The sequence below is a fragment of the Nuphar pumila genome, chromosome 5 (genome assembly GCF_984573655.1).
Source record: "Nuphar pumila chromosome 5, dmNupPumi1.hap1.1, whole genome shotgun sequence".
Taxonomy (NCBI): Eukaryota; Viridiplantae; Streptophyta; class Magnoliopsida; order Nymphaeales; family Nymphaeaceae; genus Nuphar; species Nuphar pumila.
Genome location: NC_143253.1, coordinates 34,891,823 through 34,913,086, shown reverse-complemented (window position 1 = coordinate 34,913,086; position 21,264 = coordinate 34,891,823). Strand labels below are relative to the sequence as shown.

The following is a 21,264-nucleotide window of genomic DNA, read 5'->3' as shown; positions in this document are numbered from 1 at the left end:
CTAGTAGCTTATACACTTGATTTATGGGTTTTGGAGGACTAATGAGGTAGTTGTTTGTAATGGATGAACTATTGTTGAAATTTGCAAAATTTCATTCATGACTTGTGTTTTAAGATATTCAAGTGAATCATATTTTTGATATGCATATTTTAAAATCAAGTTGATTTTTTGGCATTTAATCTATATATTAAGTGCTTATGGTATTTTGGCCACTTTTGTATGCAAAATGTGTCCTTTTTGTCAATTGAGTGAGATTTTCCTAAAGGGGTAAGATTCTCTACTCAAATAATACTATTCGTTTTGCCTCGTAAATGGATTTAAAACCTTGTGAATTCTTGTGTTTATTTTTTGTCTAAACTATGCTTGTAGACTTCGTTTCTCTTGTTTGACACTTCATTACATGTTTGAAGCATGTTCATTAATGATTCCTTTACGTATTAATTCATTTCATGATAATATATGCATATGCTCTTTATGACCTTTTAGGATCTCATTCAATAAAGTATATGTTGCTTATGCCTCTTCGTAGGATTATTGTGGTGTCCCTTAGTGGACTATTTTGTTATTCTCCCATTATGGGGTTGTGTTTGTCCAATATTGGACTTTATGAATGCATTATGCATTCTTGCAATATGTTTCCGCTCACTCTTTAAACATGATATATGATTTTGAAAACTTTGGTTTTCTAAATTTTCTTTTCATGCTAAAGTAATTATCCTATTATGCATAAATTTTGCACCTTGTTAGGAATGTTCTTTTTTGAGTAAAGTGCAAAGATATTTTTTACTTGTTCTTTGTTGTTGTTCCTCAGGATCTTGAAGATAAGAGGAAAAGAAGTACCTTGGATAGATCATGGAAGGTGCTCATCGTTAAAGACATTAGAGGGAGACATTTACAATGGCATTCGTCCTGAAGGCTCTTGAAGCCTTGAGATTCTTCCTCTTGCTTTCTTCAATCTTTTCGTCCCCCCACGCAAAGCTTGAGGGGGGGGGTGTTAAAATGTATCATTCGACAATTGTAATATTATATATATTTTATATATATAAAGGATAATACATATTCATATATGGTATATATGCATATGTATTATCCTAATTATATATATATATAATATATATTTATCTATTTATAGGCATAGGGGTAGTTTAGACATTTCACAGTTTTTACGCATATTCCATTTGAAATATGTTTGTAATTTTATTTTTAATTTTATTTTTAATTTTATTTTTTATTTTTCCCTTTTTTGTGGTTTGCGCCACCTAGGGAGGCTCCCCAAAGAGTCGTTGGGGAGCCCCCAACGACTCCTTTGGGAGCCCCCTTTTTGGCCCCTCTCTTGTGTTATAAATAGGGGTCTCCCCCTTTGTATTCTTTACTTCTTAGAGGAGCTTATGCTCCATTGTATGGGGTTTATACCCCCTTCTTCCTTCTTCTTCAATAATATTCAACTTATGACTTTATGTCATATTTTTGCCCCTTGTGTGGGTTTATGTGTTAGCACATTATGTGCTTGTGTTGTTCCTTTTAATGGGTTTATTCGCACTTCATGGGCATGTGTATGGGTTCTTTATTGAACCTAATGTATTCAAACCCACTTTCTAACAGAAGTCTCGTGGGGATGTTACAGTACTTGACTTTTACCAGACCTGATATAGTTTATGCTGTCAATCAGGTATCCCAGTTTATGCATGCTCCAACGGAGGGTCATATGGAAGCTGTGAAGCGCATTCTACGCTATTTAAAAGGAACTATAGGAGATGGACTTGTTTATCGCAAGAACGATAACCTGCATAGAGGGCATGGACTCATCACTTATACAGACGCAGTGTAAAACCCGCATTAAAAAAAAAAAAAATTGTTTTGGACCCGTATGATGGACTGGAAGGGAGAGTGGGATTCCCACATCAGTTTGGCGGAGTTCGCGTATAACAACAGCTATCATGCGAGCATCGGGATGGCCCCATACGAAGCTTTGTATGGGAGGCCATGTTGATCACCTGTTTACTGGGACGAGGTTGGCGAGCGAAAATTGGAGGCACCTATAGTCTTGCAACACTATACTCAACAAGTGCAGATGATTCGGGAACGACTCCGTACCGCTCAGAGTCGGCAGAAGAGCTATGCAGATATACGCCGACGAGAGCTTACCTTCGATATTGGTGAGATGGTTTTTGTTAAGGTATCTCCGACGAAGAGCGTATTTCGGTTCGGGAAGAAGGGAAAGCTGAGTCCTATATACGTCGGACCGTTCGAAATCCTGGAGCGAATTGGAGAAGCAGCTTATCGCGTGGCGTTACCTCCGCAGTATGCTCAGATCCATAATGTTTTTCACGTATCCATATTGAGGAAGTATGTTCACGATCCATCGCACATCATTCATTATGATGATGTGGACATTAGAAGGGACTTGACATTCGAAGAAAGACCAGTGGAGATCATCGACCGTCGTGACCAAGTGCTTAGATCAAAGACCATTTCCTTTGTAAAGGTTCGGTGGCAACATCATGGAATTGACGAATGTACTTGGGAACCTGAGAACGATATCAGGGAAAAATATCCTGACCTGTATTTTGATTCTTCAAGGCAATAAATATTTCGCGGACGAAATTCTTTTAAGAGGGGTAGGATGTAAAACCCGCATTAAAAAAAAAAAAAAATTGTTTTGGACCCGGGCCGGGTCGGGTCCGGACCCGACCCGGGACCCTTTTTTTTTTTTAGGGTTTTTATAACCCGACACAGGAGAAAGGGTTTTGTTAAAACCCTTTCCCCTGTGCGCCGCACCCTCCACCCCGCCTGTGACCCGATAAGGGAAACCCATCGGGGTTTCCCCATTTATCGTCCCCCTAGCTCTTTAAGAGCATCGTAGGAGGGCGAGGGGAGGCACGCCTCCCCTCTCGAGCTTCCTCCCCCGCGCCGGTCTCCTTCCCTGCTGCGCCTGCCGCCGACGCCGGGAACCACCCCCCAGGTACGCCGTTCTTCTCTTCTCCTCCCTCTTTTCTTCCTCACCCCCCCTCCTTGTCACCTCGCCGGGAGGCCGACAGGCTCACAGCCGCTGCCGCAGGCCTCCCACTGCCTCCCTGTACCATCGGGGCCCCGATAGGTGGCTTACGCAGCCCCTGTCGTCCCCTTCTCTCGCTGGGGATCGCCGGGGTGCCGGCAGGGGACCTGAGGCCCCTGCGACCCCCCTCCCTGTCACCTCGCCGGGAGGCCGGCAGGTGGCTCACAGCCACTGCCGCGGCCTCCCACCGCCTCTCTGTGTCGCCATGGCCCCGACAGGTGGCCTACGCGACCCCTGTCGTCCCCGTCTCCCTCTGCGAATCGCCGGAGTGCCGGCAGGGGACCGGTGGCCCCTGCGGCACCCCTTTTTGCTGCCACTGCGTGCTGTCGGCAGGGGTTGGCCCCTGCCGACCTGTGCCTTCGGCAGGGGCTGGGCCCCCTGCCGTCTGGTGCTGTCGGCAGGGGTGGCCCTTGCCGACCTGTATTGTCGGCAGGGGCTCAGCCCCTGCCACTTCGTGCTGTCGGCAGGGGTTGGCCCCTGCCGACCTGTGCCTTCGGCAGGGGCTGGACCCCCTGCCGTCTGGTGCTGTCGGCAGGGCTGGCCCTTGCCGACCTGTGTTGTCGGCAGGGGGCTCAGCCCTTGCCACTTCGTGCTGGCGGCAGGGGTTGGCCCCTGCCGACCTGTGCTTTCGGCAGGGGGCTGGCCCCCTGCCATCGTTATGCTTCCGGCAGGGGCTGGCCCCCTGCCATCCCTTGCTGTCGGCAGGGGCTCAGCCCCTGCCACTGTGTGCCGTTGGCAGGGGCTCAGCCCCTGCCACTTGGTGGCCGTCGGCAGGGGTGACCCCCTGCCACTGCGATATGTTTAGGCTGGGGCTTGTTCCCCCACCGCTTGTCTGTTTTCGGCCAGCAGGGGCACACCTCTGCTGCCTCTCTTTTTCCTATAGACAGGATTGTCCTTCTTTTGCTCCGCATTATTATTAACATAGCACTGTTGCAGACCTCGCATCGGACCCTCGCTCTGGCTCCGCGGCCCGAGCCTCGTATCATCTACACGCGTAGACGCACGCAGCTGCAAGACATCCCGAGGTAGGGGAAAGTCGCACGAATAGTGTATATGAACTAAATAAAATAAGACTTCTGAGATAGAATAATTATTTTTGCATATTTGCGTATGTGTTGATTCATGTTTTACTCTGTGTGATTTTTTTTTGAAATTGCATAATGTAAATTCTTTGGGTAGACTCATTCTAGAAAAAAATCAAGTAGTTTACTTGGCATGCCTGTTTACGTGTACAATTACTTAACTCATAATTGTCTATTATGCATGCTCGTTCCTTTGAAACTGCATGCTTAAGATAGATTTTGTGAAGAGACTCAAAACCACTGCAATTGCCATTATAACCAAACCTTAAGGCAGGTACGGTATGAATTTTATGTAAGATCATGGAGGGTAATTGAAGGGTGAAATCTATACTTTGCTGATTTTTGATATGGTAATATCGGCCTCCACAGGCCAATTGCTCAGAAAAGCAAAACATGTCATATAGGAACCAAAAGAATCATATACCATTATGTTGCCCTTCCATCGTAGTTGTACCTCTAGGAAGGTACGATCGTACTTTTGGACAAATATGTCCCATGTGGGTTACGATGGTGGGATGATGAGGTTGTGGCAACCTCGATGAATGCTATTAGAAAAATGCTGAGATCACATAAAATGGTGACCATTTCGCCTTCACAGGCAAGATGCTCGAGTGGGTCTAATGGACCAGAGCATATAGGATGAGACGACGGTTAAGAAACCCCCGTCGTACCCATCCGATCTTCACGGTTCATCAAGGGAGAGGATGGATGGTACAAAGACTCCGATGGACAGGTTGTTAACAACCACCCCACGAGCAAAAGACTCGGCTTTCCCCAGTCATCGGAGTTAGGGGAATTGGGATTACCATAAATTATCCTAGGTGGTAACTCCCAGGCACTTCTGCAGAAGTTGGATGCATCCATGGGCCACGAATGCCTTTGGGGATTTACTCTCTTGGTCACTGACCGTCCCCTTAGGAGCGGACTCAGTCAGCCATCCGGGTTAATGAAAACACCTGACATAATAAACCCCCGGATTGGTCTCGGTTGTTTCTACGTTTCGCGTCTGTGCGTACCCACAGGCCAGTTAATATCAGAACTTGAATAAGATGTTGTACATGTGAATGATGGTTTTTCAGCTAACGTACCCAGGATTGTTGACTTGTGTCCCTTTCTAAATGTCTTCCGCTGTTGTTTTTAAATATTAAACTTTAAATCGTTGAAAGGTTTTTCGATAAGGTTTTCGAAATCACAAGTCAAAAATTTTGGGGCGTTACACGCAGATTGGGCAAGGGATCCAGATGAGAGACTATCTGTCTCTGGATATTGTGTATATATTGGACAAAATTTAGTGTCCTGGAGCAGCAGAAAACAAAAGGCAGTGGCACGATCGAGTACAGAGGCTGAATACAGATCGATGGCTGCAGGCACGACAGAAGCCACATGGATTAAACACTTATTGAGTGATCTTGGGGAGACAATTATTCAATCATTTCTTTTATGTGACAATCAAAACGCAATAAACATTGCATGTAATCCTATCCAGCATAGCAGAACGAAGCACATTGAGATTGATCAACATTTTATACTGCAGAAAGTCGAGATAAAGGAGATAGAACTACGTCATGTTCGAACAAAAGATCAAGTGGCAGACCTGTTTACCAAGGGATTAACAGGACGTCAATTTTGGCTATTGAAGAGCAAGTTGTACATGCTCCAAAATCACGTACAACTTGAGGGAGGGTGTTAAAATACAGTTTGCGTATGGATCTGGATCCAGATCCATACGCATGTTAAATGAAACACATGCTCAATATAACCTCATTAATGGCATTCTTGTAATATCATTGTATATGTTTTACTTTATAATGTTTAGGGTTTTGGAGGTCGAGCTATTGAGTGCCGCCCCAACCATTGTGCATCCCTCTCTCTCATTCTCTCTCTCCTTGTTTCCTGTGGAAGCTGAACCAGATACATACGAAAGCAAATCTGATATTGACAGCCCCAATTGAGTCATTGCCTTGGCCACTTTCTATATTGGCTTTCATGTGCATCCTTATTTTTCTCTTATTTAGGATCTGGCAAATTTATTAGTCTTATCAATAGTAACCAATTTCCATGAGCTGATTTTCACCGAGGTGCATTCTCAAAACTAATGGTTTCTTCTCAGCAAAAATCTGAGGAAAAATCTTAAAATTTTTTAGAAAGAGGAAATTTCATTAATGTTTCAAATAAATGTAAAAAGCATAAATAGAAGATCTAAGAAAATGTCTATAAGTTGTACACAATTGTCAACTTAGATTTATATTTAAATTGCATAAAGGAGATTCCATGTGGTATGGCAGCAGCAGTTACTTTTTAAGCTCTTCAATTTCCAAAATGGTATATTTTGCTTGCCTCTAATTCCTCTTGAATTTATTTGTGCGACTTTTATTTTTCTGTTTGCAGATGTGCTGCTAAAATCTTTTTCATTTTTCTTTTTATGATTTAATTGCATTATTTCTTCTGTAGTAGGGCAAGTTCATACTAAAACTGATATGCAAAGTTGTGCTTCTAATTCTGGTGGTCTACTTTTGCAATAATTTTGCAGAGCCATCAGAGTATGATCAGAGCAATCTACAATGGCAAGGAGTTTTTGGAGAGCATCCCTGCAGGTGTTGAAGTCGGTATTGTTCTTGAGAGTACCAACTTCTATGCTGAACAAGGTGGCCAAGTAATATATCATTCCTTGGAAAGAAATAGCTGAATGAAGCTTGTAAAATTGAAATTTGTTTCTCTTGAATTATCTCAATTTTAGCAGAAACTATAAGGGAAGATATCTTTAATGTTTGTGTTAGCAGTAAATGAATAATTTCATGTTGATAATACTGCATGTTGGGAAGCATTTGTGCGAATGTTTGTGACAGGTGCATGGATTGAATGTTGAAAAATAATGCACATCTGGATCCTAATTTAGGGCAAGGAAGATGTTAGAGACCCTAGAATCCTTCTGGGTTAGTCTGGAGAATTTTAGCTTTTATGTTTTGAAGTTTAGGACAAAGAAGAGGTCAGAGACCCTAGAATCCTTCAGGGTTTGTTTGGGAAAATTTTGCTTATTTTTTTGAGCTTTATGATAAATTTTAGGTTAATGGTTCATAATTAAGTGAAATGAGGACAGAATTCTATTTTTGGCAAGTGTATGGTAGATTTTCTCAGCTAAACTTGGCTAAGTAAACCACTTCATCCTTAAAGTAAGGAAGGTATATATTGTAGCTCTAATCCCAACTGATTTACCTTGTACTTTTTCATACTTCCATTCCAAATCTTTTATATTCTGCATTAGATCTTGTTGTTAAATATTTGTGTAATTATATATATATATGTATGCATGTATGTAAGTATATACACTTATACATGGTTATGTATGTAAGTATATACACTTATACATGGTTATGTATGTGTTTGCATATATATATGTATATACTTTGTATACATTTATAAATATATATATATTTTTATCTCTTTATGTATTTTTTTTTACATTCCTTGTATTTTATATTTTTTATTGTTTTTTTGAACTAGCTGTCGAGCTGGCCGTTAGGCATGTCTAATGACTAGTCTAACAGCTAGTTAGACTAGCTGTTGTGAATGCCTAACGACTAGCTCACTTTGTGTATTTATATGGGCCTCTTTCCCATTATGTCATATGCCTGTTAAGAGCCTATGTCACATGGGTGCGGGAGCTGGTGCTGGTGCAGCACTTTAAAAAAACTTGGGTGTGGGAGTGCGGGAGGGCAAATATATATATATATATATATATATATATATATATATATATATATATATATATATATAATTTTTAAGTTTTAACATCATCATGCATGCAATAAACTGAGTTCGGCTTGGCTGAGCTTGTGAAAACTGAGTTCGGGCTTGGCTGGGCTTGTAAAAACTGAGTTCGGCTTGGCTGGGCTTGTGAAAACTCAGTTCGGCCAGCATGTTTTGCAAAACGGCTGCTTAAAGCAGCAATTTTTTTTGACAGACCCCCATACGGGCCATACGATTAGGATTCGAACTTGCAACGTCCCAACAAACATATTAATATAATATATCGATGTATAAACAATATAATGTTTATATTACATAGTTTTCACATGTAAAAACTATGTAATAGATAGATTTTTAAGAAAACGAGCCAGCCGAACTGAGTTTCTCCTAAAATGGGTAATTTTTTTTTTCAAAAATGGGCTTGTTTAGCCGAGATTGACAGAGACTGAGGTACACAGTAAGGGGAAAAGATTGACTACAGAGAGAGAGAGGCACGCAGTATGAAAATGGGGAAACAAAGAGAGAGAGAGAGCGGTGGCCGAGAGATTGAGACGAGTGGAGAGAGAGAGATTGAAGGAGAGAACGAGAGAGAATAACGTACCTTGGAGATGGAGACTGAGTTTGTGCTCACCGGACGGTAGCAGGTGTCGCCGGTGTCGGGGTGTCGCAACTCAGCAGCATCGAAACTCAGAAGACAGGAAAGAGGGAAAAACAGTTTTCCCTAATCCTTAGGCTCAAGCCCATTTCATCAGACGATATTATTTTTAAGTCTAAAATTTGGATGAATATGACCCTAGGTGCGTTGACTGCACTCAGGGTCGGGTTGACCGCACCGGGTGCCGCATGCGCACCCGCATCGCGTCACGTCGACACGGATGCGGCACTTGGTTGGCCGAATCCCTGTGACATAGTTAAGAGAATTTTATTAATAAAAGTATTGTTTTTTATGTGTTCTCTTGTGATTGTGAGATTATGCTTTTGTATTAGCCCTTGGTGGTGTAAGCTTTGTTCTTTGAGACTTGTATTCGGCCTTAGTGCCTATTGAGATATCTTGTACCTTGTGAAGGTTGCTTCATTACACTTGTATCCTTTTATCTCCATCTTCGGGTAACTACTTGGTCATTTCTTTTTTCTCCATTTTGTTTCTTGGCTGCAAACACATGCTCTCTCTCTCTCTCTCAATTTCCTTTTCTCCTCATAAAATCCTTATGATGGTCTGGGGGAAACAGGGATTAAAGGGGATAGGATTGATGTAGGAACCTATTCTGCATTTGGTTCTTTAATGTTATAGTGAGACCCATCAAAACCGAATCATTGATTGCCTAACCAATTCCTTATCTAGGGACACATGCATGCCATTAAATTTTTTTGTTTAGGGCTCATATGAGTAAGATGATCAGCTATGTAAGCAAATAGTTTGTCTACTATTGAAATGGGAGGGGGAAGCTGAAGCTTGAAAATTTGAATGACAAGGGAGCTTATTAATGTGTGCTTTCAAAAATTTTCCTGTTGTCAATTAGTTCTACCTTATTGAGGCAAACTTGCACTGCAGTCTCTCTCTCTTTCTTTCTGTGTGTGTGTGTGTAAACGTGCAACTTTTTATTTCTTTATGCCTCATTCAGATATATGATACTGGATCTCTCAAAGGACCATCTGGTTCATTCCAAGTTAGCAATGTTCAAATCTCTGGAGGCTTTGTCCTTCACATTGGTTTGATTGTCGAGGAGACTGGCTCATTCTCTATAGGGGACAAAGTGAATTGTATGGTATGTAAAGCACATGCTCTCTGCTTCTTTTTATTCTATGTTTTATATTTAGTAACATTACCGCCCTTGGTGATATAAGCAGGTTGACTATGGAAGACGCACTCTTATTGCCCCTAACCATACCTGCACCCACATGTTAAATTTTGCTCTTAGGGTATACAGATCCTGCCTGAAAATTCCTCATTTAGAACTTTGAGTTTAACGGTCATTGCTCTTTTTGGATGGTGTTTGCTGGTTTATGTTTTTCAGTATATCTGTTTGTCGGGCTTTTCATGTCCAGGCTGTACTTGGTGATCATGTTGATCAGAAGGGATCTATTGTCCTACCTGAAAAATTACGATTTGATTTCTCCCATGGTAAAATTTTGTGTTTTTATCTTGTATTGGTTGCTTAGTGCATTATTTGATCAGGAGTTTTCGGTTCTTTTGAGCAGTAAAGCCTATTTCTCCAGAGGATTTGAGAAAGATTGAGATGATTGTAAACGATCAGATAAAAGATGAGTTGGATGTATTTGCAAGTGAGACAAAACTTGTTGATGTTAAGCGAATAGCTGGTCTACGTGCTGTCTTTGGAGAGGTAAAATTTTTGCGCATAGACGGTATGAACATGCAAGTTTCAACTAAATACTGTTCTGCTAATAATGTTACTATTATTTTGTAATATTCACACATTTGAGTGAAACACAGGTATACCCTGATCCAGTTCGGGTTGTCTCAATTGGCCGTAAAGTTGAAGATATCCTGCTTGATCCAGAGAACAGGGAATGGCTCTCAATTTCTACAGAACTTTGTGGTGGTAAGTGTTCTTATTGCCTTCTACAGACAATTTATGAAGGTTGTCTTATTTCACTAAATCAAGAAATTGACTCTTTTTACACTAGGAACCCATATATCGAATACACGAGAAGCCAAAGCATTTGCCTTATTGTCTGAGGAGGGTATTGCCAAGGGTGTACGAAGGATAACTGCTGTTACAACTGAATGTGCCTTAAAGGCGATGGAGATGGCTCGCCTTCTTGATCAGGAAATAGATGAGGCATCCCAGGCAGAACGAACTTTGCTAGAGAAGGTACTATGTGTTTTCTATTCTCAAGGCTATAGTTTGTGGTGTTACAAAATCCTCTGGAATGGAAGTTCAACAATTTATGCTGGTGATCTTTGTGTGGCCCTAGATGTTGAATTCTTTTGCATTTCTTTTTTATCTTGACACTTTGTGTTTTAATTCTAGAGAAGATGCTTGTGTAGTGGCCATATTTCATATTCAGGAAAATTCTGTGTGCACCAAGAGAGATATTGGGGAATTTCATTGAGACCCATCTATTGCCTGATATTCCAAAAACAGTCTGAAGGAGATTTCCGGACCCACCTGCCTGAAATCTCAAAAATAGCCCCAGGGAGGCAGGAACTGTCCAATAAGGACCTAGTCTATAAGTCAGAAAATAAAAAAAGACTTGGATTATTTCTGCCTCCAATTCTCCTTCATAGTTTTGATTATTTTCAACCCCACCCTGCTCATCTTTATTTCCATTCCCTTCTTTGTCACACAATCCCAACACTAACACCACCTGCCCCACCTCCTCTTCCTCTATCTCTTTGTTGTACTTCAAGGATAATTTTCTTTTTGAATTTATTTTTGTTTAAGTATTTGTTGTATATGCAGAGTTAAACTTTGCTATCAGATCTATTTGAAATACTTTTTGTTCAGATTCCTGGTTTGAAAGGTCTCCTTTTTGTCTCCCTCCCCCCTCAACCATTATGTTTCGAGTCTTGAGATATTTTACCATATAGACTTCAGCATACATTTCCTGTATTAAAGGTTGGAACATGGGTTATATAGGTGAGTTTATATTAGATAAAGGGATCATTTATAGGTTTCCTATTGCAGAGTTTCATTAGCTTCCATGTATCATTCATATGATGGTGTTATAAGTTAAATCCAAGGTAGGGTTACTTGTGACAAATTTCAATTTAGGATAAAGTTTACATAAGGGTTTTTATCTACTGGATTTCTAAAGTCTAAAATGAGTAAACAATTATTATTATTTTTATTTTTGTGTTGTTTGTCCAATGATTCTCAAAAAATAACAAACACTTACTACAAGTGCTTAATAATGTGAAGGTTTATTCAAGAATTTTTGTTTTAGATAGTTTATGAGTATAGCTTCTGAATAGACAAGATGATGCTGATTGGCTTCCCAACAGCTATAAATTCTATCTTATATGTAATCCTGGAAATGGGTTAGCTCTGGCCCAGCGGAGAACTGTTTGGGATTCATGTCGGTCTTGGTCTAACGATATAAAGTCGCATATCTAGACTTGGATATCTGGACACAAAATCAGATATGTGTTTACATGAACAGATAGTATCTATTAACAGATCTCATACCCAATTTTTTCCACAAGAAATGGAAAATTTCCCAACAATGCAATATTATAAAAATGCTAACAAACGATGACTTATAATGAGCAGTACCATGACTCAAATGCACGGTTAACCTCTTGTGCCTGTTATAGTTTAGTCTATTATACTATAGTTTATATTTTTTCTTTTAACATAAGCAGAAAAGGTTGGTGCTAAGGCTATCATGTTTGCTAATTTTGTAGCATTCTCCAAGATTTTTGTACTTTGCTTGTTGTTGACGTGCTGGTTAGGCTTGATGGGAATGCTCTACAAGTCCTTCATAATCAGCTGCAAACATTCACTAACATCTAGCCCTCCCGAGTTTGTTTATTGGATAATCATGATTTCTCCAACACCTCGTATGGCACCCAAGATTCTTACCCATTGAAAATTAACCTAGAAGTTCTGATGTGTATGAGTTTTAATATATGGTAGAAGTTTCTCAAGTATATTTGGTGCACCTTTATTTGGTTTTTGAAATGATTTTCGTTCCACTACTTGGTATTGGTAGGCCTGAGCCTGATACGTGATGCACAAGTACATGGTTCATACAAGGCAGGTATATTTCAGATACAGGTGTAATCAGTTCATGAGAATATGACAATTATCCAGCCAAACCTGAAAAAATTTAATTCCTGGCGGGTATACGTCCAGTTTATCTACCATACTGGACACATGTTTACCCCAAGGTTGTAAGTATTGTATAGTTACCCATATCGGCCGGGCACAAAGTATCACCGTATTGTACCGTAAAAATTTAATAAAAAAATTTCAAAAAACCTAAAAATAATTAAGAAAATCAGAAAAAATAGCAATTTTTTTTAAAAAATCACATCACATGGAACAATGATGAATTATACAAAATACAACCACAAAATCACATATGAAGCATTTATGTCTATGATCTGCATAAAACATCATCAAATATAAACTATATCACAAGAACAATTCAAAATATTAAATATCTTGCAATTAAGAACATGCCACAAGACTCATACTTTATTATTATATAAAAAAATTATTATGACAATAGTTGCACTTGATTTTCAAACGGTTTTCACTCATTACTTGAGTATCCCATTGCCATGTCGGATCATCTTATGCCATCTTTGTTGGATGAGTATAAGGCCTAAGTTGGCGGGGGGTTGTAAGGGGGAAGCACCCCTCGATGTGAATTTTTTTTAGAGAGTAGCTTTGTAATTTTACTCATAATAAAGATTTTTTATCTTAACTAATTTTCTTGAGTGAAAAATGGTGGAAATGCACTTTTTTTACCTTAACTCACTTCTTTATGTAAAAAATGGTGGAAATGCACTTTTAATGACCTCTAAACAAATGGAGAAGTCGGTCCTTAAAATGTATTTAAAACCCAAATGAAAAAAGTAACTTGTGGCCTTTTTAAAGTGCGCCGAAGGTGTATCGCACGATATGACAGGATACAAGAGTGTATCGTACGATACACCCGATACGGGTACAATACACACTCATAGTACGATACGAGTGTGTATCGTATCGCAAAATCCAAAAGTAAACCCTATTCATGACAGCGTCACTGGAGAGGTGCATACCATTGTACTCATTTTCTAATATGCCTGCTTGTTTATAGCATTAAAGAACCTGTGCTGCTTCTGAAAATCATCCTGAGTTTGCTGGAAACTTTCAACTCTGTTAGCTCTGCTGGAAAAATCTGACAGATCTTTCAGTTATGTTCTTCCTACATTATTCTGATTCATCTCTTCTGTCTATTGGATGTTACATATTGATACTTGTTAAAAGATTTAGATGTTACATATTGGTATTAAAATATTTAAGTTCATTTTTCATATCAGAGAGTAGCCTCTTTGAAGAGCCGGTTGGATGCAGTAACTATTCCTGCTGCTATGAAAGCGGACTTTAGAGCCAAGATCTCCCTTCTGGAGGTGAGTAGAACTGTGTTTTTAGAGGATGCCATTTTCATTCATTGTCAGGTGGCTTCAAATTGATTAAATTTTCTTTTATCAGGATCGGATCAGAAAGGCACAAAAACAGATTGGTCAAGAAAATATACAGAAAGCTATTGCAAAGGCCACTGAGATTGCAGAGGCCGCTGCATCAGAAGGAAAAGCTTTCTGTGTAGTCCGTGTTGAAGTCGGCAAGGACACTACTGCTGTCCGTGAGGCAGTTAATAAAGTCTTGGAAAAACAGAAGGTTGTTACCTCTCTCTTTGAGCTCCTGTCCATGGGTTTCAAACTCTTGCTTGGTTAAGTTGATACAGTTGCATTGTGATTGTTCAGCGATCTTGTTTGACCTCTTGAATGGATATGTCAATGGTCAGATAGGGTCCTGCAGCTGGCCCAGATATTATGGGTGGAGCTTGGGCTGAAAATTTGACCCTAGGCCAGTCCGTTGTCCCCTACAACCGTGCAGGTTTGGCTTGGACCCTACTGACACCTTTAGTTGTCATAAGCACTAGTTGAAACTTAGTCGGGACCTAAGTGGGACTAGTCAGTCTAAGCAGGATAAAAAAACTAAAACATCAAGAAAAACACAAATATTACAATAAATGGTGAAATTAGTAATAAATGTATGATTGTAACTATGAATGAAGTGTACAATTCAATGTAATATATCACAAAATTCATAAATTTGCATAACATTGAACATAAAACATTATATATATATATATATATATATATATATATATATATATATATATATATATATATATATATATATATATATATATGTGTGTGTGTGTGTGTGTGTGAAAAACACAGACATACACGTAAAAAGCAAAAATAAAAGAGAAGGAAAAAGAAACAATGGATAAAAAGGAAGAAAAAGTAAGAGTGGAGGGTGAGAGGAGGAAGAAGAAAAAAGGGAAAAAATATTAGGAAAAAAGAAATGAGAAAATGATGGAAGAAAGGAAAAAAGAAAAGAGAAAAAGGTAAGGTGGAAGGGTGAAAGGAGGAGAAAGAAAAAAAGGAGAAGAAAAAAAAGAAGGTAAAAAAGAAAAGGAAAAAAAGATGAATAAAAGGAAAGAGGGAAAAAGAAAGGGTTTGGGGCGGGTGCAAGAAGAAGAAAATGAAAGAAAGGAAGAACAAACAAGATAAAAAAAGAAAAAATAACAACTATGCCCCTACAGCTTAGGCAGGCCTAAGCGGGAAAACAGGGCCCTACCGCCTATAAGCTTAAGCGGTGGCCCTGCGCCTAGGTGCTGCTTTTGACAACTAAGCTGGCACCAAACCTGATTAAAAAAGATAATATGACCGAATTGTCATGGCGGTCAAAATTGTGGGACCTGGACTCAATTTATATAGTCCACATAAATTCTCATAGGGTCAAAGGTGAATCATTGAGCTTTGAATATGGCACGTGGGCACAATGAAGTAACTTGCAAAATGTCTAACAGCTACACCCATGTTAAAGTTTGTGATTGGATGTGTATGATTCTACTTAAATACCAGAAATAAAAGCAAAACACATATGGCTTTTCATATATATATATATATATATATATATGTGTGTGTGTGTGTGTTGTCCAGGCTCATGATGGAGTAATCTTGGATGGGCTTGAGTGTGTGTGTGTGTGTGTGTTGTCCAGGCTCATGATGGAGTAATCTTGGATGGGCTTGAGCTCGCTTTGAACCAAAGAACACAAGCTTGAGTCCTTTACCAGCCCTATATTTGATTATGTCAGATTGGCAATATCTATGTCCAATCAGTTGCATCCTTGCTCTTTGTGCAGACTTCTTTTGTTATATGCCGCCTTTTGCTTACAAGATCCCAGTATATTTCAAACAGTATTTCATGTGTGATTAACAGGGTGTGTCAATTATGGTATTCAGTACGGATGAGAGTTCTAACAAGGCTGTGGTATGTGCGGGGGTGCCCGAATGTGAAGAAACAAAAGGTCTTGCAGTAGACTGGCTGAAGGCAGCTCTGGAGCCACTTCAAGGAAAGGGTGGAGGCAAAAGCGAAGGCAAGGGTGGAGTCAAAGTTGGACTTGCGCAAGGCCAGGTGAGAATTTTCTCCTGATGCAGTTGCCTGTCCTTTAAACGCCAATAATTCTCAGTGAGCAAGCTAGGATTATGCATCATTCACAAAGATAGATGGCTTCCTGACTATGGGCCCTAATGATTTTGCCTTATTAATCGTGTTATGATTGTATGGCAGGGCACTGATACATCACGTGTTGAAGAGGCTATGGATATTGCGACAAACTTCGCGGCAATAAGGTTGAGATGAGGGAGAAGCAAAGGTATCAACCGTGGAGATCAATTTAACTCGGGCAGCCATAGAATTGCATGGCAAGGGAAACTGTCCATCTATATGGGCACTAATTCTTTGTTATTACAAATGGGTAACAGATTTTTTCTTTTCTGTATGCATGTACCGTGATTAGGTTCATATGCATATCGATGTAAATGAAGAGTGGTGATTTCCTGACCTAATAGAAAATAAGTCTTTAGATCTTGCTGCCTCCATATGCAACGTGAAGTGTTCCCCAAAAGCACACCCATAATTTCCCTGAATTTTCCTCTACTTACAGTATGCACATGATGGAGGCTAGCTTTTGTTTGTTCTATTGTTTTTTGACAGTATCATTACTCTTTAAATGAACTGCTCATGTCAATATTGCAAATGAGCATGAAAGTGCTGTCCTTTGAGCTGCATATGTTTTTTTGATGAAGAGGAACACTTGCCAAAGCAAGGGAAAACCCTGGGTGGGCCCCCACAACTACCCTGCCTTATGTGGCCCACCTACGAACACAACCGCCAGCAGGATTTGATCCAGGGTCTTCAACTCAACACTTTTACAACCGCATATGTTACTGTACGTGTTGGGGCCGTTTTTTGTTTGTTTGTTTCTTCAAGTGCTTTCCAATAAGAATCTTTTGGCATATTTTGGTAACCAAAGAATGCCAGAATTGCAGTCAAATGCAAGAAAAAGGTGACTTACATATAGCTAGGGGTGTCAATGGGTTAGGTTTGGTTCGAACTCAGGTGAAACCAGACCTAAACCTCATTCGAGAACCAGACCCAGACTATACCTGGGTTTAATTGGACCTGCCATAAAAAAACTATACCCGGATCCTATAAGGAATACATGAACCAGACTAAATTTTATCATTTTTACAGCCGTTTTATCATTTTTACAGCCGATAATTAAGTTGAGGTCCGTAGGAAGGGTGATAGGATTTTACTTATTAAATTAGTATTAGGTACGGATATTATTAATATTATTAGTGTTTATGCATCTCAAGTAGGTTTAAATGATTTCATTAAGTGTCATTTTTTGAGAAGATTTAGATGTAGTACAAGGTAGGGGTGGCAAAACCTGACATGACCAGCCAACTCGCCTCTTAGGCGGGTTTGGGTTGGGCAAAAGCGTACCCATTTAATAAACGGGTTGATCCGCCTAACCTGTTTTTTAAACGGGTCAGGTTCGTGTTAGGGGTATGCCAACCCGGCTGACCTGTTTAATAAACGGGTTAGGCGGGTGGGTCAACCCGCCAACCTGCCAACCCATTTACCCAACCCAATCAGTTTATTAAGCGGGTTGGCGGGTCGTGTCGGGTTACCTGTTTAATAAACGGGTTGGGTTCATGTTTGCCATAGTCGACCCATTTAATGAACGGGTCGGGTTCGAATTGAGGTATGCTGACCCGCCAACCCGACCCGATTGCCACCCCTAGTACAAGGGATATCTTATGGAGAAAAGCTTTTCATTGGCGGTGACCTTAATGGACATGTAGGCATTAGTAGGGATGGATTTGAGAGTATCCATGGAGGCTATGGTATAAGAGAAAAAAATGAAATTGGAGAAAGGATTTTATATTTTGATTTGTCCTATGGTATGATCTTAGCAAACACTTGGTTTAGGAAGAGGGAGTCTCACCTAGTAACATTTAAAAGTGAGGTTAATACGAGTCAGATAGATTTTTTCCTACTTAGAAAGAGAGATAGGAGTTGTTGCATCGATTATAAGGTTATACCGAGAGAAAGTGTAGCTACACAACATAAAGTCTTAATTTTAGATCTTAGAATTAGACAATGTTGCAAAATGGATAGACATAGGATAGATCCTAGAATTAAGTGGTGGGCACTGAAAGAAGCTAAACAAGGAATGCTTGTAGAGCAGGTAGTTAAGGAAGCTGATTGGTGTCTCGAGGAAGATTCAGAATCAATGTGGAATAAGATATCGGGTGGCATGAGAAAGGTGGCTAAGGAGGTATTGGGTGAGTCTAAAGGCGGTGCACCGCTAGGTAATGATACATCATGGTGGAACAAGGATGTCAAATTAGCTATTAAGGTTAAAAGAGAGTGTCATAGAAATCTAAGTAAGAGTCGTGATAATGAGAATTTGGAGAAGTATATGATAGAAAAGAAGGAAGCTAAAAAAGTAGTTCGAAATGCGATGGATAAGGTATATAAGGAGGTTTATGACAAGTTGGATACCAAAGAGGGCGAGAAGGATATTTATAGGCTTGCAAAGATGAGAGATAGAAAATCGAGGGATCTGAGTATGGTTAGATGTATCAAAGATGAAACACAAAGGGTTTTAGTCAAAGATGAGAAGATTAATGAGAGATAAAAAGATTATTTTGATAAGCTATTTAATAGAGTTATGCTCAGGATCTTGGAGACTTCTCCATTCCTTTTCATGAGATGAATCGTGACTTCATGCACAAGATTCAAAAGAAAGAAATTGCAGAGGCTTTGAAGAAAATGAAATCTAGAAGGGCAGTTGGCCCAGATGGTGTACCTATCGAAGCTTGAAAATGCTTGGAAGAGAAAGGTTTAGAATGGTTGACAAATCTTTTTACCAAGATTTGGCGGACAAATAAGATGCCTAATGAGTGGAGGAAGAGTACTTTGGTGCCTCTATATAAGAATAAGGGTGATATACAAGATTGCACAAACTATCGTGGTATAAAATTCACAAGTCATACTATGAAACTTTAAGAGAGGGTGATTGAGTCTAGGTTGAGGAAGGTTGTCATGATATCAGAGAATCAATTTTGTTTTATGCCTGGAAGATCAACTATGAAAGCTATACATATTCTTAGACAACTTATTGAGAGAAATAGAGAGAGGAACAAAGATTTGCATATGGTTTTTATTGATTTGGAGAAGACATACGATAGAGTACCTAAGGACGTTCTCTGGTAGACAATGATGAAGAAATGTATTTTTCTCAAGTATATTAGTATAATTAAAGATATGTATGAAGGGGTGGTAACCAATGTCCGCACTTGTGGAGGGGTCACAACCAATTTTCCTATAACGGTTGGGTTACATCAAGGATCTGCTTTAAGCCCTTTCCTTTTTGCTATAGTGATGAATGAGCTTACGAGATCAATTCAAGAAAATATGCCGTGGTGTATGTTGTTTGCTGATGATATTGTTTTGATTGATGAGTCTAGAGCTGGGGTTAATGCTAAGTTAGAATTATGGAGACAGACATTGAAAGCAAGAGGTTTTAAGTTGAGTAAGAGTAAGACAAAATATATGGAATGTCAGTTTAGTAAGCAACGAAGTAGTGATGGGAGTGTAGTGAAGCTTGGTGAGCAAGAAATACCGGTGGATGAATGTTTCAAATATTTGGGATTTATCATTCAAAAGTCTGGAGAAATTGATGGAGATGTAAATCATAGGATAAAGGTTGGGTGGATGAAATGGAAAAGTGCAACTAGAGTGTTGTGCGATCGTAGAATGCCATTGCGGTTTAAGGGAAAGTTTTATAGGACGACTATTAGGCCCGCTTTATTATATGGTACGGAATGTTGGGCTGCCAAGAGACATCATATTCAAAAAATGAGTGTAGCTGAGATGCGTATGCTTAGATGGATGTGTGGAAATACAATAGAAGATAAGATTCGGAACGAGGAGATACATAAAAAGGTAGGCATTGCACCCATTGAAAATAAGATGAGAGAGAATCGTTTACGGTGGTTTGGACATATTCGGTGAAGGCCTAATGATGCTCCAGTTAGAAGGATGGAGAAATGGGAAAATATATTAGTTAAAAGAGGTCAGAGTAGGCTTAGGAAAACATGGATGGAGATGATAGAAAATGATATGAATGGTTTGAACCTCACCGAGGACATGGCATTGGACAAAAATGATTGGAGGAGAAGAATTCATGTGGACGACCCAAAATGATTTTCTTTTTTGGTTCATATCGCCGACCCCAATTATTTTGGGATGAAGGCGTAGTTGTTGTTGTTTGTATCTTTAATCGAAACTCGGGTTGGGCTTGGGTTTGACATAAAATTTCACAAACCATACTTGGATCCATATAATTGTAAAAACCTTGATTTTTAAGCAATTACCTTTATAAAAGAAATTTGGACTTTTTGGGCCAGTAAACCCTATTTTTGGGGCCAGGAATGAATTCATAACGAAATTTGGATGATTTTTTGAATTTTGTTTTATCAAATTTAGGCTTGAATTGGCTTTTGAATACTCTTAAACAATTTGAGTAAATTCAAAGTGTTGTAGGGGTATTTGTGGTCCTGAGGGGGCATAGTCATCTCAACTTGGGTTGGCCAGCCACATCAATTGTGTAGGACTTATAGTGGTCTCATTCACTTTGATTAGGTTTTGAATAAAGAGGTTTTTTGAAATTTTATTTTTGAGAGTTGTTTTGAAAAGTAGAAAGAGGTTTTTAGAGAGGGGAGAGGCATTCAAAACCACCTCACTTAGGACCAATGAATTAGAGCTTGGTTTGCATGCATTGGTAGTCCCTAAATTCGTGCAGTGGGCTCATTATGAGCTCCACTTAAAGGAAAATGACTCCCTTTGCTGCTCATTATGGCATTAACAACAGGTTGTTACTCTTATTAGTGAATAGAGGTATGCTCAAGCTAACCAACCAATTCCATGTATTAAAAATAATAATAATAAAGAATAAAATTAAAAATTCAAAAATATAAAAAAGAGTCGAGGGGGGGGGGTCTTTGGCTTAGAGATCGAGATAAGTAAGAGAGGGGGACATCTCTCTCTCTCTCTCACTCTTCTTCTCATTCTCTCTCTACATAATCGCAATTTTTGGTTTTTGCTTTCGAGCTTCAAATATTAGACCGTACCACACTCTAACCAATCATTGTTGGTGCAGCTGAGCAGACCAGACCAGCTAATTGAGGATTTTGAAGTCTTTGGAGAACACCTAGTCTAGGGGAGAAGGCCAAGTTGATCCTAGCTAGGTTGACCTTCCTGTCTCTTTTCC

General features: G+C 39.6%; 1 protein-coding gene across 5 annotated transcripts in view; it reads left to right on the top strand.

The window, feature by feature from the left end:
* Window positions 1–16,516, top strand: part of LOC149837351 (alanine--tRNA ligase-like) — a 172,619-nt gene extending 156,103 nt beyond the window's left edge. Inside the window, exons 13-23 of one of the 5 annotated variants that reach the window (XR_016431900.1) lie at window positions 6,668–6,790; window positions 9,507–9,650; window positions 9,733–9,804; window positions 9,931–10,006; window positions 10,084–10,226; window positions 10,337–10,445; window positions 10,531–10,718; window positions 13,880–13,969; window positions 14,052–14,237; window positions 15,878–16,049; window positions 16,206–16,516. Coding sequence is in view for 4 of the 5 variants with exons in the window: in XM_090005979.1 (XP_089862105.1) it covers window positions 6,668–6,790; window positions 9,507–9,650; window positions 9,733–9,804; window positions 9,931–10,006; window positions 10,084–10,226; window positions 10,337–10,445; window positions 10,531–10,718; window positions 13,880–13,969; window positions 14,052–14,237; window positions 15,855–16,049; window positions 16,206–16,277 (1,398 nt within the window). In the remaining variant the exon portion in view is untranslated. Of the gene's footprint in view, window positions 1–6,667; window positions 6,791–9,506; window positions 9,651–9,732; window positions 9,805–9,930; window positions 10,007–10,083; window positions 10,227–10,336; window positions 10,446–10,530; window positions 10,719–13,879; window positions 13,970–14,051; window positions 14,238–15,854; window positions 16,050–16,205 lie in introns of all 5 variants that reach the window. The other 4 variants (XM_090005980.1, XM_090005979.1, XM_090005981.1 and 1 more) reach the window with 4 other exon arrangements.
* The last annotated feature ends 4,748 nt before the right edge of the window (window positions 16,517–21,264 follow it).